Consider the following 16,802-nt stretch of genomic DNA (forward strand, 5'->3'; position numbering starts at 1 on the left):
TAATCCCATGTGATGATTGGTGCCCCCACAGGTGCTGTGGAATAGTACAGAGGTGCAGCACACACATATAATAGTGATGTAATATCGCTAATCCCATGTGATGATTGGTGCCCCCACAGGTGCTGTGGAATAGTACAGAGGTGCAGCACACACATAATAATGATGTAGTATCGCTAATCCCATGTGATGATTGGTGCCCCCACAGGTGCTGTGGAATAGTACAGAGGTGCAGCACACACATAATAATGATGTAATATCGCTAATCCCATGTGATGCTTGGTGCCCCCACAGGTGCTGTGGAATAGTACAGAGATGCAGCACACACATAATAATGATGTAATATCGCTAATCCCATGTGATGCTTGGTGCCCCCACAGGTGATGTGGAATAGTACAGAGGTGCAGCACACACATAATAATGATGTAGTATCGCTAAAACCATGTGATGATTGGTGCCCCCACAGGTGCTGTGGAATAGTACAGAGGTGCAGCACACACATAATAATGATGTAGTATCGCTAATCCCATGTGATAAATGGTGCCCTCACAGGTGCTGTGGAATAGTACAGAGGTGCAGCACACTCATAATAATGATGTAGTATCGCTAATCCCATGTGATGCTTGGTGCCCCCACAGGTGCTGTGGAATAGTACAGAGGTGCAGCACACACATAATAATGATGTAGTATCGCCAATCCCATGTGATGATTGGTGCCCTCACAGGTGCTGTGGAATAGTACAGAGGTGCAGCACACACATAATAATGATGTAGTATCGCCAATCCCATGTGATGATTGGTGCCCCCACAGGTGCTGTGGAATAGTACAGAGGTGCAGCACACACATAATAATGATGTAGTATCGCCAATCCCATGTGATGATTGGTGCCCCCACAGGTGCTGTGTAATAGTACAGAGGTGCAGCACACACATAATAATGATGTAGTATCGCTAATCCCATGTGATGATTGGTGCCCCCACAGGTGCTGTGGAATAGTACAGAGGTGCAGCACACTCATAATAATGATGTAGTATCACTAATCCCATGTGATGATTGGTGCCCCCACAGGTGCTGTGGAACAGTACAGAGGTGCAGTACACTCATAATAATGATGTAGTATCGCTAATCCCATGTGATGATTGGTACCCCCACAGGTGCTGTGGAATAGTACAGAGGTGCAGCACACTCATAATAATGATGTAGTATCGCTAATCCCATGTGATGATATGTGCCCCCACAGGTGCTGTGGAATAGTACAGAGGTGCAGCACACACATAATAAGGATGTAGTATCGCTAATCCCATGTGATGATTGGTGCCCCCACAGGTGCTGTGGAATAGTACAGAGGTGCAGCACACACATAATAATGATGTAATATCGCTAATCCCATGTGATGATTGGTGCCCTCACAGGTGCTGTGGAATAGTTCAGAGGTGCAGCACACACATAATAATGATGTAGTATCACTAATCCCATGTGATGATTGGTGCCCTCACAGGTACTGTGGAATAGTACAGAGGTGCAGCACACACATAATAATGATGTAGTATTGCTAATCCCATGTGATGATTGGTGCCCCCACAGGTGCTGTGGAATAGTACAGAGGTGCAGCACACTCATAATAATGATGTAGTATCGCTAATCCCATGTGATGATTGGTGCCCCACAAGTGCTGTGGAATAGTACAGAGGTGCAGCACACTCATAATAATGATGTAGTATCGCTAATCCCATGTGATGATTGGTACCCCCACAGGTGCTGTGGAATAGTACAGAGGTGCAGCACACACATAATAATGATGTAGTATTGCTAATCCCATGTGATGATTGGTGCCCCCACAGGTGCTGTGGAATAGTACAGAGGTGCAGCACACACATAATAATGATGTAGTATCACTAATCCCATGTGATGATTGGTGCCCCACAGGTGCTGTGGAATAGTACAGAGGTGCAGCACTCATAATAATGATGTAGTATCGCTAATCCCATGTGATGATTGGTGCCCCCACAGGTGCTGTGGAATAGTACAGAGGTGCAGCACACACATAATAATGATGTAGTATCGCTAATCCCATGTGATGATTGGTGCCCCCACAGGTGCTGTGGAATAGTACAGAGGTGCAGCACACACATAATAATGATGTAATATCGCTAATCCCATGTGATGATTGGTGCCCTCACAGGTGCTGTGGAATAGTACAGAGGTGCAGCACACACATAATAATGATGTAGTGTCACTAATCCCATGTGATGATTGGTGCCCCCACAGGTACTGTGGAATAGTACAGAGGTGCAGCACACACATAATAATGATGTAGTATCGCTAATCCCATGTGATGATTGGTGCCCCACAGGTGCTGTGTAATAGTACAGAGGTGCAGCACACACATAATAATGATGTAGTATCGCTAATCCCATGTAATGATTGGTGCCCTGGAATAGTACAGAGGTGCAGCACACACATAATAATGATGTAGTATCGCTAATCCCATGTGATGATTGGTGCCCCCACAGGTGCTGTGGAATAGTACAGAGGTGCAGCACACACATAATAATGATGTAGTATCGCTAATCCCATGAGATGATTGGTGCCCTCACAGGTGCTGTGGAATAGTACAGAGGTGCAGCACACACATAATAATGATGTAGTATCGCTAATCCCATGTGATGATTGGTGCCCCCACAGGTGCTGTGGAATAGTACAGAGGTGCAGCACACACATAATAATGATGTAGTATCACTAATCCCATGTGATGAATGGTGCCCCCACAGGTGCTGTGTAATAGTACAGAGGTGCAGCACACACATAATAATGATGTAGTATCGCTAATCCCATGTAATGATTGGTGCCCTGGAATAGTACAGAGGTGCAGCACACACATAATAATGATGTAGTATCGCTAATCCCATGTGATGATTGGTGCCCCCACAGGTGCTGTGGAATAGTACAGAGGTGCAGCACACACATAATAATGATGTAGTATCGCTAATCCCATGAGATGACTGGTGCCCTCACAGGTGCTGTGGAATAGTACAGAGGTGCAGCACACACATAATAATGATGTAGTATCGCTAATCCCATGTGTTGATTGGTGCCCCCACAGGTGCTGTGGAATAGTACAGAGGTGCAGCACACACATAATAATGATGTAGTATCACTAATCCCATGTGATGATTGGTGCCCCCACAGGTGCTGTGGAATAGTACAGAGGTGCAGCACACACATAATAATGATGTAATATCGCTAATCCCATGTGATGCTTGGTGCCCCCACAGGTGCTGTGGAATAGTACAGAGGTGCAGCACACACATAATAATGATGTAGTATCGCTAATCCCATGTGATGCTTGGTGCCCTCACAGGTGCTGTGGAATAGTACAGAGGTGCAGCACACACATAATAATGATGTAATATCGCTAATCCCATGTGATGCTTGGTGTCCCCACAGGTGCTGTGGAATAGTACAGAGGTACAGCACACACATAATAATGATGTAGTACCGCTAATCCCATGTGATGCTTGGTGCCCCCACAGGTGATGTGGAATAGTACAGAGGTGCAGCACACACATAATAATGATGTAGTATCGCTAAAACCATGTGATGATTGGTGCCCCCACAGGTGCTGTGGAATAGTACAGAGGTGCAGCACACACATAATAATGATGTAGTATCGCTAATCCCATGTGATGATTGGTGCCCCCACAGGTGCTGTGGAATAGTACAGAGGTGCAGCACACACATAATGATGATGTAGTATCACTAATCCCATGTGATGCTTGGTGCCCCACAGGTGCTGTGGAATAGTACAGAGGTGCAGCACACACATAATAATGATGTAGTATCGCTAATCCCATGTGATGATTGGTGCCCCCACAGGTGCTGTGGAATAGTACAGAGGTGCAGCACACACATAATAATGATGTAGTATCGCTAATCCTATGTGATGATTGGTGCCCTCACAGGTGCTGTGGAATAGTACAGAGGAGCAGCACACACATAATAATGATGTAGTATCGCTAATCCCATGTGATGATTGTTGCCCCACAGGTGCTGTGGAATAGTACAGAGGTGCAGCACACACATAATAATGATGTAGTATCGCTAATCCCATGTGATGATTGGTGCCCCCACAGGTGCTGTGGAATAGTACAGAGATGCAGGACACACATAATAATGATGTAGTATCGCTAATCCCATGTGATGATTGGTGCCCCCACAGGTGCTGTGTAATAGTACAGAGGTGCAGCACACACATAATAATGATGAAGTATCGCTAATCCCATGTGATGATTGGTGCCCCCACAGGTGCTGTGGAATAGTACAGAGGTGCAGCACACACATAATAATGATGTAGTATCGCTAATCCCATGTGATGATTGGTGCCCTCACAGGTGCTGTGGAATAGTACAGAGGTGCAGCACACACATAATAATGATGTAGTATCGCTAATCCCATGTGATGATTGGTGCCCCCAGAGGTGCTGTGTAATAGTACAGAGGTGCAGCACACACATAATAATGATGTAGTTTCGCTAATCCCATGTGATGATTGGTGCCCTCACAGGTGCTGTGGAATAGTACAGAGGTGCAGCACACACATATAATAGTGATGTAGTATCGCTAATCCCATGTGATGCTTGGTGCCCCACTGGTGCTGTGGAATAGTACAGAGGTGCAGCACACACATAATAATGATGTAGTATCGCTAATCCCATGTGATGATTGTTGCCCCACAGGTGCTGTGGAATAGTACAGAGGTGCAGCACACACATAATAATGATGTAGTATCGCTAATCCCATGTGATGATTGTTGCCCCACAGGTGCTGTGGAATAGTACAGAGGTGCAGCACACACATAATAATGATGTAGTATCGCTAATCCCATGTGATGATTGGTGCCCCCACAGGTGCTGTGGAATTTTACAGAGGTGCAGCACACACATAATAATGATGTAGTATCGCTAATCCCATGTGATGATTGGTGCCCCCACAGGTGCTGTGGAATAGTACAGAGGTGCAGCACTCACATAATAATGATGTAGTTTCGCTAATCCCATGTGATGATTGGTGCCCCACAGGTGCTGTGTAATAGTACAGAGGTGCAGCACACACATAATAATGATGTAGTATCGCTAATCCCATGTGATGATTGGTGCCCCCACAGGTGCTGTGGAATAGTACAGAGGTGCAGCACACACATAATAATGATGTAGTATCGCTAATCCCATGTGATGATTGGTGCCCTCACAGGTGCTGTGGAATAGTACAGAGGTGCAGCACACACACATAATAATGATGTAGTATCGCTAATCCCATGTGATGATTGGTGCCCTCACAGGTGCTGTGGAATAGTACAGAGGTGCAGCACACACATAATAATGATGTAGTATCGCTAATCCCATGTGATGATTGGTGCCCTCACAGGTGCTGTGGAATAGTACAGAGGTGCAGCACACACACATAATAATGATGTAGTATCGCTAATCCCATGTGATGATTGGTGCCCTCACAGGTGCTGTGGAATAGTACAGAGGTGCGGTATCACCTGTCAGGAAACTTTGAAGGAGATCTGTTCACAGTTGATGAGAATGGGAACATTTATCTTACAGAAGAACTGGACCGGGAGAGTCAAGCTGAGGTGGGACAGATTCTGTGTCACGTATGCAAAATCCCCCAGGTAACAGAGACAAGAGGGCGAGGAAGGGGGTAGTGGTAATAGTCAGCCCATTTGGCAGAATATTAATATTATCATTTAGTTTTAATGCACACAAAAGGCCAAATGTAATAGGTTGTCTGTTTTGGTAAATTGCAAGTTTAGTGCTAACTCTCCAATGTAATAGGGTGTCAGTTCACTAGAACTCGCATTTTTTCAGAGTTACTAAAAATCCCCATTCTCAAAGTCGCATCCAGATGTTTTCCCATTGACTCTCTCAATGTAATAGTGTTCGAGTTTTAGACTATCAAAAAAAAACTTTACCAAAAGTCCCCGAATAATAGACCAGCTTCAGGATAGCGAGTATATCCTGAGCAGGTCAGAGTAACACAGAAACATGCACATATCCATGAGATACATGCATTTTCTGTGTGTACTTATGCACAACGTTTTTTGTTTTTTTTAAATGACGTGCAGCCCCCCTCCCCCAAAACCATAACCAGCCCCGAGCTTTATAAAGCCTGTCCTGGTTCTAAAAATACAGGGGACAAAATGCGTGGGGGTCCCCTGTATATTAAGAACCAGCACAGGGCTTTGCTGAGCCGGCCCAGGTTGTGGAAAAACAGGGGACAAAACGAGTAGGGATCCCCTGTACCCCATAACCAGCATCGGACTCTTTCTAACAGGGGGGTAATGCCACAGGCAGGGAATACCTTTCACCCGTTTCCCCGGCCAAAGCATTACCCCTGACCGCTAGTCAGCCCAGGCCGGGGATCCCTGGGGAGTTGGGCCCCCCCAATAAAGGGGTCCTCTTCTCCAAGCATCCCAGGCCTCGGCTGATAGCCCGTGGGCGGTGGGTGTCGGGTTGATAATGTCAAAGTGTAGTGTAAAATAGATGTTTATATATTGTCTTTAGCTGTAGTACTACACGTCCCAGCAAGCCTCCCCCGCATGCTGGTATTTGGAGTACCACAAGTAGCAGCATACGGGGCATTACTGGCCCATTGGTACCTGTAGTTCCACAGCCAAAGAAATACGTAAAAAAACACAACACACAGTGAATTTAAAAGTTAAATATAACATACATGCACACACACACAAACACACACACACACACACACACACACACACACACACACACACACACACACACACACACACACACATACTCACCTAGTGTCCCTGATGCCATCATGTCCACTTGTCCAGTAGATAATCCATAGGGGTACCAATAATAAAAAATCCATACTCACCTCTCCTATACGTAGTTCAGGTCCTCTTCTATTTATTACATTTGCGAGTTGCAGCACAAACTCGCACCTTTAAAAAATGCGAGGAGGTGCGAGTTTGTGCTGTTACTAAAACAGACACCCTATTACATTTGGCCCAAAGTGTCTGCAGCGCCGTACAATAGTAACAGTGTAATAGGAACAAGATGAACTTCGGGCCTGATTCAGCAAGGATCGCAGTTGCTTATACGCAGGCAATCGGGCCAATTGTTGCGCAGTGCGTGTGCGCGAACTAGCTATTGCAATCGGGACTGCGATTGCAGTGGGTACACAGACCCATCCCAGAGTGATTGACAGGAAGTGCCGTTTGTGGGTGGTGACGGTGGGGTAGACGGGCGAACGCAGGCATGCCAGTGCGTTGGGACGGCGTTGCAGCGGCGTGTATAAATTATCCGCAGCGATGCCATACGCACCCTGAGGCCTCATAGCGTGCATTGAAGTAAGCAATTCCTGAGTGAGGTCTGACCTGCCTTACCTGTGCGTATGGGTCCGATTGATACTCGATGTTACTGATTATTTCCCTATATTGCCAAAGTATACTGGTGTGTGAGGGGAAGTGGGCGTCCTTATATTAGGCTGCGATCACAATGCGAATGCACACATTTACACATCACCGCTGATAGCCGTGCGTATAATCAGAATAGCGATCCATGCTGAATCAGGCAATAGACAGATACACAGGTACACAGATTCACATAAATACCTAAACACATAAATACCAACAAATGACATAATTATATAGTGGAAACAGTAGGAGAGAGAGCCCTGCTCACAAGAGCTTACGTTCTAACGGCGGCACATTGCAACAACATTATCGCCTATTTCACGTTACAGCGCCATTGCTCTGTGGTAGTGCTGAGTGATGCTGAGTATTACCAGAATTTAATCACCCTCTTACTGTACAGTCAGCCAAAAATAGGGACGTTCACAAAGACAAATATTTCCAATAACAAACCTTTCAAATCTAGCACTGCCTCAGGAAAATAGGGATAGTTGTGTGTATGCGGAACATACAGTATGTCTCTTCATAGAGATCAATGATGGGGGGAATTATATTAAACGCGAATTGAATAGCGCCAGGAGCGAGCTCCCGTAGCTTTTCAATTCAGTGTGGTTGGAGAATGCCGTTTATCGCGGTCATCGTGCCTTAACAAGGGTGTTAAGGCGCGGTAACCGGCATTCTCTGACCAAAGTGCCGGGCGCGCGGCTGTTAGCGCCGTGCTATGCAGAAAACCAGCCGCATGCCCGGCACTTTGGTTGGATTTCTCTTCGCATCCTCAGGGGGGTGCGAGAAGAAATCCTTAGCGCCCAAACAACGTGGTGTATTGAATAGCTTCAGGAGTCCCTCCCGTCGCTATTCTGTAGCGCGTTGAATTGAATCGCCCCCTATGTGAGCACTCATCTGTCCTCAATTTACCCAACATCGCTGGAGCATATTGCCCTAAACAGGGTTGTCTTAACAGCAGTGTGGGCACTGGGCAAAGCAATGCACTGTGGCCCCTAACCACCCATACACGGGAAAAAAAATTAAATGGTCAATAAAATTAAACCCTCCTGCATGCCCATCAGACCTCCCACACATGCGGAGAGACTCTGTCTGACTGGTCTGAAGCCGGCGGATGAAGTGATACTGGGACTGAGGTGAGTACTTGTCACGGGGGAGGATGGGGTGGGGGAGGTTAGATCAGAATACAGTGCACCGGCGGCCGGATTCTAACAATATCACAAATTACCAACTGGCCGCAGCTGCAGGGGGCAGGTTGCGGGCCCCTACAAGCTTCGGGCCCTTGGGCAACTGCCCAACAAGCCCAATGGAAGAGATGGCCCTAGCCCTAAACTGTCTCTTCCTTCCATTTATGTCATTGTCATACTGTTAATCATACACTGAACCTTGTATGCTCTTCTTTTAATGTCATACTGTATCTTTCTCTAGTACCTGATCAAAGTGTCACCACGGAACAATGAGAAGATGCTGTACAGTGACCCTTTAGAGCTGATAGTTACTGTACTCGATGAGAACGACAACGGACCAGTCTTCCCCAATATCACATACAATGTGGAAATCACAGATGCAGCAGAGAAAGGTGAGGGCTGTGACAAGTCTGGACACTTTGGGGCCTATTAGTTGTTATACCGTCTGACTCAGGGCCTGATTCAGAGCCGGACGCTCTGACCAGAGCGCTCGCTCTGAATCAGGGCCCTCCTACATGAAAATGGAGCGGCCTTATGGACGCTCGCATAGCTGTGGGTGACCACCCACAGCTATAGCGAGCGTCCATGATGATGGTCGCGATGGTCAAGACCATCGCGACCATCGGGCTTGCGACGGAGACCCTGCGGTAGGGTCTCGCTGCCGCAAGCCCTGGAGTGATTTTGGCTCTATCAGAGCCAAAATCACTCCCACTGACATCACTAGTGATGTCAGTGGGGCCGGCTTCAGACGGTAGGCGTTCCCATGGGAACGCCTCCGTCTGGCAGCCACGCCCCCGGCCCGCCCACCAAAGGGGGCGTGCTGTCAATCAACATCGACAGCGCGCCCCCTTTGGTGCGAGACCCGGAGCGACGTCGTGCGCATGCGCAGTGGGGCAACATCGACCCGCTTGCGAGCGTCCTGCAAAATTAGAAGCTGCGCTAATGATAACACACAGATAGACACATTATAGGCTGCCGCTGTGGGATAGTGGGGGATGAGGCCACTACACCCCAAATACATGTATCACAATTGGTAAAATCCCAGCGCAAAATTTATAGTGTATGGAAAAAAGAGAAAAAGACAGAATATCTGATAGCGTTAATAAAATATTAATTTATTACAGAAATAATGATCAGTATTAATCATAAAAGTAGTCCATAAGGTCTTTTAGTTTAAAAGTATGGGCTAAAATTAGAACCTAATACCGGTATACAAATAACATATCACATGACGAAGACACCAAGTAACACACAACAGATAGAAACAAAAGTCTGTATCTTGCTAAAATCCGTGGAAAATCCTCTTTATAGATCACAGTAAAATAGTTGGAGGTGACGCGCTCCAGGCGTTTTAATCACCCCGATAATGTAAAAATAAAAGGTTTTTAGAAGTTTTTTTTTAAACGAGTATAGTCTTATAGGCCAGCATAAGGGTCATACCTTAATGAATCGTTAGTATGACTCACGTAGCCAGCTGGTTCCCAGTCCCCTCAGAGTTCCGGGTTCCATACAATAAAACAGTGGGCCTGATTCAGACCCGCTTGCGAGCGCTGAGCACTCGCAAGCGGGTCGATGTTGGCCCAGTGCGCATGCGCACGAGGGAGCCGGCTCCGTCGTGTGCATGCACGAGACCCAGATAGCGACGGTCTCGCTATAAAGGGGGCGTGCTGTCGATGGTGAGGGACAGCACGCCCCCTTTGGTGGGCGTGCCGGGGGGCGTTGGGGCCGACCCCACTGACATCACAAGTGATGTCAGTGGAAGTGCTCTCGGCTCCGATAGAGCCGAAAGCACTCCAGGGCTTGCGGCAACGAGACCCTACCACAAGGGTCTCGTCGCGAGCCCGATGGTCGCGATGGTCTTGACCATCGCGACCATCATTTTAGCCGCTCGCTATAGCTGTGGGTGGTCACCCACAGCTATGCGAGCGGCCAGGATGCCGCTCTAAAATTAGGAAGGACGGCCCTGATTCAGAGCGAGCGTTCTGGTCAGAGCGTCCGGCTCTGAATCAGGGTCAGTGTCCTGCTGCAGGCTAAAATAGCCGTACGATCCTCACTGAGTGAGCTGCCAACGCTGAATGCAGCTAAGGCACTGAGTAGAGACGTCTGCCGGCAGACTTACCTTTCACTTCCGTCCTCCGGTGCGGGATTGATGTACTCTACTTTTCGCTTTTGCGAGCGCCTCTGAATCAGGCCCAAAGTGTGCAATACAATTCATTCACCCATTCTGGTGTCATTTGTTGGAATACACAGGATCATACCAAGTAGCGTCATGAGGGGGGTGCGAGCCGCACCCTCGGAGGGGGTGACACCAAAATGCCGGCTCCTCTGCAGTGACAGGAGCCGGGTGCTGCAGTCTGACATTCTCCTGTCGTAGACGAGGAGCCGACAGTCCAGACTGCCCAGTCTCCAGGGGCAGCCCGGTATCTCCGGCGATGCTGGGCTGCCCCCGGAGTGAAGTCATCGGGATCCCCATGCGAGGCCAGGCCCCTTATTTTAGGCCACGCCCTCTTTTCGGACGCGGTCGCACTTCCGGCAGTCAGAGTGCGCACCTGGTGACGCCTCTGATTATACCTAATGCTGGCCAGACACGCTACAATTATCGGGTCGATCCGCCTGATATCGGCGGATCGCCCCGATAATTGTAGCGTGTGTGCGGGCGACCGAGGGTTAAATGTTGCTCGGTCGGGCATGCAGGATTGTCCAGCATGCCCGTCCGATGCGATATTTACCCGGTAACTGTCGGCCGCATCGGGCAGTGTGTGTCCAGCGCGGCCACAGACAGATATTTCCTGTGTTCCTTCCTACGGAAGGAACAGGGAGATGTCTCCTCCCCCGGGGGCGGAGCGCGGATGTCGGGCTATACACTGTGAGATTTCTCTCACAGTGTATGTCGGCGACATCTGCGGCTGGCAGCCGGCCAGATAAAATGTCTGTCGGTCTGACAGACATTTTATCTGGCTGTGTATGCCCAGCATTAGTGATCCTTAAGCGCGGTACACACTAAACGATGCGCAAACGACGGGATGGTCGTTCCGATCTCCCTTCATCCCCAGAACAAACAATATAATGTTACACACTATGCAATCCTCCAGACGACATTGGCATTTTAAACACCATACTAGCAACTCAATGATTTCTGGAAAACGGCGCGAGTTGACGTCTTCAGAGCCCAGATCGGAACGGCCTATCACCTGGTCGCCCAGTTGGGCGTACGCACTTCACGATTTGCTCAAAATCATTAAAGTTATCTTCTCATCTGCCATGCAGTACAGCAGATGAGAAGATGCGAGGTGCGACACGTGGGAGCGCGCAAAAGCGCGTACACAGCACACTGGACGATGTGAGTGATATGCCGTTCCAATAGGGCGCGAAACAACAATTCGGCCAATATATCGTCTAGTGTGTGCCCAGCTTTAATAAATAATGTTTTATTTGGTGAGCGGTAATCGCATCACAGCGTCATATATGTTGCATGTATCACATCCATTTTTATTAAATACGGATTAAAGATATAATATATATATATATGCTACTGTAGTTAGGAGACAACTGCTGTATGAGTTGTGTAACCGCTTGCTGGGTCTGCTATCAGACCCCTGAACGAGCAACGTATAATATCCCCATCAGTGGTTACATTTGTCACCTGCAGGGGGGTCACGTGTATATAACTTAAATGTGATTACTAATAATATGTATCCTCAGGTTCTCTGCTCATTGCGCTGAAAGCTGAAGACGCTGATGACCCAAGGACGCAGAATGCGCAAGTAACCTACAGCATTGTAAGTCAGGAGCCCCTCCTGGACAGCGATACGCTTTTCCATATCGGGACGGACTCTGGGCGCCTGACACTGCTGGAGGCCGCCCTTGCTAGGAGATATATCCTCCAGGTCTCAGCCACTGACCTTGCTGGGGCTACAGGAGGTAAGTGACATCTGATGTGTCAATATAACTCTACCGTAGGTTCAGGGCTCTACATGGTAAATATCCTGGTTTCCTTTCTACGATGCTGGGAGGGGGAAGGGGGGGTCATCTGTCTTTTTCTACTGCTAGAATGTGTGCTGAATTTGTCTCTATCTGATTTGCGTATTGGCCATCATTCAGAGGCGGCCATACGGTCTACGGCCGCCTCGATGTTTGTCAAGCGCGCATGCGCACGAGGGAGCTGGCTCCTTCGTGCGCATGCGTAACACCCGCTACGACCGACAGCGCCGGTCGTAGCGGGTCTCTTTCCAAAGGGGGCGAGCTGTCGATGTTGATAGACAGCTCGCCCCATTTGGAAGGCGGGCCGGGGGGGGTGGCAGCCCAAACGGAGGCGTTCCCATGGTGATGTCAGTGGAGAGCTTCCGGCTCTGACAGAGCCAGAAGCTCTCCGGGGCTTACGACAAGTGAGACCCTACCCTAGGGTCTCGTCGTAAGCCCCGATGGTCGCGATGGTCTCTGACCATCGCGACCATCACCCTAGTGGTCGTTAGAGCTGTGGGTGTAAACCCACAGCCTAACGACCGAAACAGAGGCGGGCAGTCAGGATGCAAGCGGCCGCCCAGTTTCTGAGCGACTGCTTGCATCCTCCGACCGCCTCTGAATGAGGCCCATAGTCCCTTTAGCATTACGGAGATACAGGTAACAGAGGATATGAAGTAATTAAGATTACAATTACTTACGTGCTTGCCACCAAAATCAAGAGCCACTCACTAATTATAGCAGTCGGGTCTTAAGTCTGAGTCAGACGCAAGTGCGCAAGTCTGCGGCAGGCCGATCTACTACCTTATGCTAATGCAGGTATGTGGCTATATGAGTGCCCGCAGGGCTTCGTGCGCATGGTCACACCACACAATGTATTTTTTGTCCACAGCTATGTAAGTCGGGGCTACATGCCCATTACGCTCCCATGAGACTAATCTGCTCCACATGTCCGTGTTTTGCACTTGCGTCTGACACAGAACCAAGCCTGCTATGCCTAGGCTTTCTATGTAACTCTCCTATCATAGGCTGTGCGCAGTCCAATATGAATGCTGCTTCCATGCTACTCTCTCCGGACCAGTCGTGGCTTCCTCTGCGGCCAGGCCTGGATTTGTGGAAAGGCCGATATAGCCCTGTGCATAGGGCAGCAGTACTACAGGGCTGGCTGGCTAACCACTGTATCATCAACTTAGCGCATTGGGCCTGATTCAGTGATGGACGCAATTCCCGTCACGACTGTGATTCCGTACACAGTGGACTTATGAAAATACAGATGTGTATGGACACATCTATCCTCCCTGCGCTACAAGTAGCATTACGCGCGTGTGCTATGTGACTCTGTAGCGCTGAGCGTCTTTAACTTCCAATGCGTCTCATTCACACAGCGATAGGATGCACAAGCAGCTTCTGCTGATTAAAATGATATGCAGCATTCCTACATTCTGTGTGTCAGTGCGGGTGTGTCTGCATGTGACATGCTACGTTACGCTGTCAGCGGCGGTAACACTGTAACGTAGCGTTTCGTATGCAGAAGCTGCTTGTGCATCCTATTCACGTCGCTGTGCATATAAGAAACATTGGAAGGTAAAATGTCGCGCGAAAAGATGCTCGGCGCTATCAAGACACACCACGGCATGGCGCGACTAGAAGGGCTGATTAACGCGCCGGGAGGCTAGATATATGTGGACACATCTGTAGCCTGATGTTTTGTGCACTGCGGGCCTACTTCAGAGATGTAAGTAAACCCGATGTTCACGAACATCGCCGTTGTTATAGATCTGCGCATACGCAGAAGCCGCACTCCGCGCGTGCAGGTCTGGGGCTGTGATGTCACTCGCGGTAGCACAAATGCTTTTGAACTGAAAACGCCTCCTGCGGATTTTGTATATTTTAGCACAGCCGCTGCGTACAAAGAGGCCGCGGGGGTGATAACTGCGTCCATCCCTAAATCAGAAGACGCCCACCTCCGGCATCTGATAGCCGCCACTTACGTAGGGAAACATTGGTGGCACATAGAACTCCCGAGTAAGCCTATGCTGTCTCAGAGCGGCTCTCATAAGACACCGCGGCCTCGCCAGCTGCAAACTAATGCGCAGATGCTCACTAGAGTGCGCCCAGAAAACGGTCCTGATCCCCCCCATTACCTTCCCCAAACGCTGACTACCTGTCACTCTCATATCCTCTCTGTGACCGCCGTCGGTTATCCATGCGCAGTGGGGCGTTGGCACATGCTCAGTGGCCAATAAAAACGCCCCACTGTGTGCCAGCATGGACATTACGTCCATATCTGATGTGCCATCGCCTCTGAGACTGACTCCCGTGGAAAAATAAAAATATTCTGCAACATTTCTGCTAGAATCAAAGACTGTGCCTGAGAAAACTGGGGCATGTGTCCCCACTACCTACGGGGGTCCGGTGCCGGGGGCGCACAACACGGAGCAAGGCGTTTTGTGACAGACGAGCCGCACAATGGCCTCTTCACAGAGGATCAGGCTTAATAGGGCTGACACATTATGGAAATGTAATTACAGCTCTGCTTCTGAGAATAAGCTATTGAGCAGAGAGCAGCGGCGTGCGAGCCTCTTCATCCAGCCTTATCGACTGCATCATTATGAGATCCCCCAATTAAACTTCGCTCTGTTCTTTAAGACTCACGTGTCTGTCTGCAGTTACTGAACAGCGGCCCACAGCGTCACGAGCACCTTCCCTCTGCCATCTGCTGCTGAAACACACATAGCTATTATTTACATGGGGGAACTGGAAGGACCAGTAGACCAGTCTTCTAAAGAAATATTAGTTTGTTATAATTTAAAAGAGAATTGCACGCAGACTATTACACTTTATTGTTACGTAGACCTGCAGGAACTTCTGTAATATGTATTCATTTTCATTTATTGTTACGGTGGATACGTACTAGGGCTGACGGATCGGTTATACGGCCAACCCGCCGTCTTATCTGACGAGTGGTAAGTGCATACACACTTACCAATCGTCGGCCCGATGTGTCGTGCCTGAAGTCACAACTGAACGGGCATTTACATGTGCGTGCCCAGCTGTGATGTCAGTCACCCACGGCCTCTGCAGGTACATAGTATTGGCCTATGGAATAGGTGAACTGTGCATACAAGTATTGCTTGACAGTCTTACCTTTCTTTCTCTAGGATTAAGCACTACCTGCACGGTTATAATCGATGTCCTGGATATAAATAACAATCCTCCGGTATTTGTGGGGAATCAGGTAAAAGATCATTTTTTTGGCCCATGAATGTTATTGTAAATCTGCTGATGTCCAGGATTGTATGGGTCAGGTATATCCGGGTTACAGCTAAATGTAACTATGGCGTGTAGATCATTATCTGGAGATGTCAGCTAATTAACAATCTGCTACAACAGAGGTAATCCTGTAAACATGTTAAACAATGACCCAAAGTTAGAAGTTCATTTATTCCAAGTTATAGCATTGCACAGTTTCAAAACAATTAGTACATTTACGGATAGACTGTATGTTATGCTGTAAGCTACTTCTCCTGTTCATGAGGATAGAAATTCCATGTGGTATAGAAAATGATAAGACCCAAATCAACGCCATACATTTCAGTTATCAGTGTTTCAGTAAAGCCAACATACTACAAAACACTCCGCAGAGGGAATTATAGAGGGGTAATTGGAACAAATTAGAACTCCTGTGTTTTTTTGTGTATTTTCTTCTGGCTGCACGATTCACAAGTGATAGAAATACAATATATGTACAGTATAAAGGAAAGATAAACCCAACACAGGCGCTGCCAACGGAGCAATGAGAGCAGCTGGTAAGGCAGGGTGCCAACCTCCTAGCCAAAGGCCAAGGCAAACAGTATAACAGCACTAGAGGATCAACAACTAGTAAATATCATAGAGCTTGATAGAAATGGGTACATTCAATAATATAACATCAATAGAAAATTTGCATGTCCTATATTGAATCACTAATTAGATAAAATGTGCATTAATAGGACCAATAATAGAATCCAAATATAAGAAATCAATTAATACAAAAGAGATCAGTCTATAGCAGACCCACCACTCATATTATAAGTCTCTTAAACTTTGTGGACTATGGCCCTGATTCACAGCCGCTCGTAAGCGGCCGCTCGTTCGTTCTGACCGATGTTCGCACATCTGCGCAGGCGTACGGATTTTAATACGCATGCGCGAACCAGTCAGTGCGGCCAA

At 48.0% G+C, this 16,802-nt stretch overlaps 1 protein-coding gene across 1 annotated transcript in view; it reads left to right on the forward strand.

The window, feature by feature from the left end:
• Positions 1–16,802, forward strand: part of CDH16 (cadherin 16) — a 186,778-nt gene that overhangs the window by 75,693 nt on the left and 94,283 nt on the right. Inside the window, exons 7-10 of the mRNA XM_088476787.1 lie at positions 5,509–5,634; positions 8,872–9,022; positions 12,333–12,551; positions 15,752–15,828. Coding sequence (XP_088332913.1) covers positions 5,509–5,634; positions 8,872–9,022; positions 12,333–12,551; positions 15,752–15,828 — 573 coding nt within the window. The remainder of the gene's footprint in view (positions 1–5,508; positions 5,635–8,871; positions 9,023–12,332; positions 12,552–15,751; positions 15,829–16,802) is intronic.

The sequence above is a fragment of the Taudactylus pleione genome, unplaced genomic scaffold (genome assembly GCF_031769625.1).
Source record: "Taudactylus pleione unplaced genomic scaffold, aTauple2 ptg000194l, whole genome shotgun sequence".
Taxonomy (NCBI): Eukaryota; Metazoa; Chordata; class Amphibia; order Anura; family Myobatrachidae; genus Taudactylus; species Taudactylus pleione.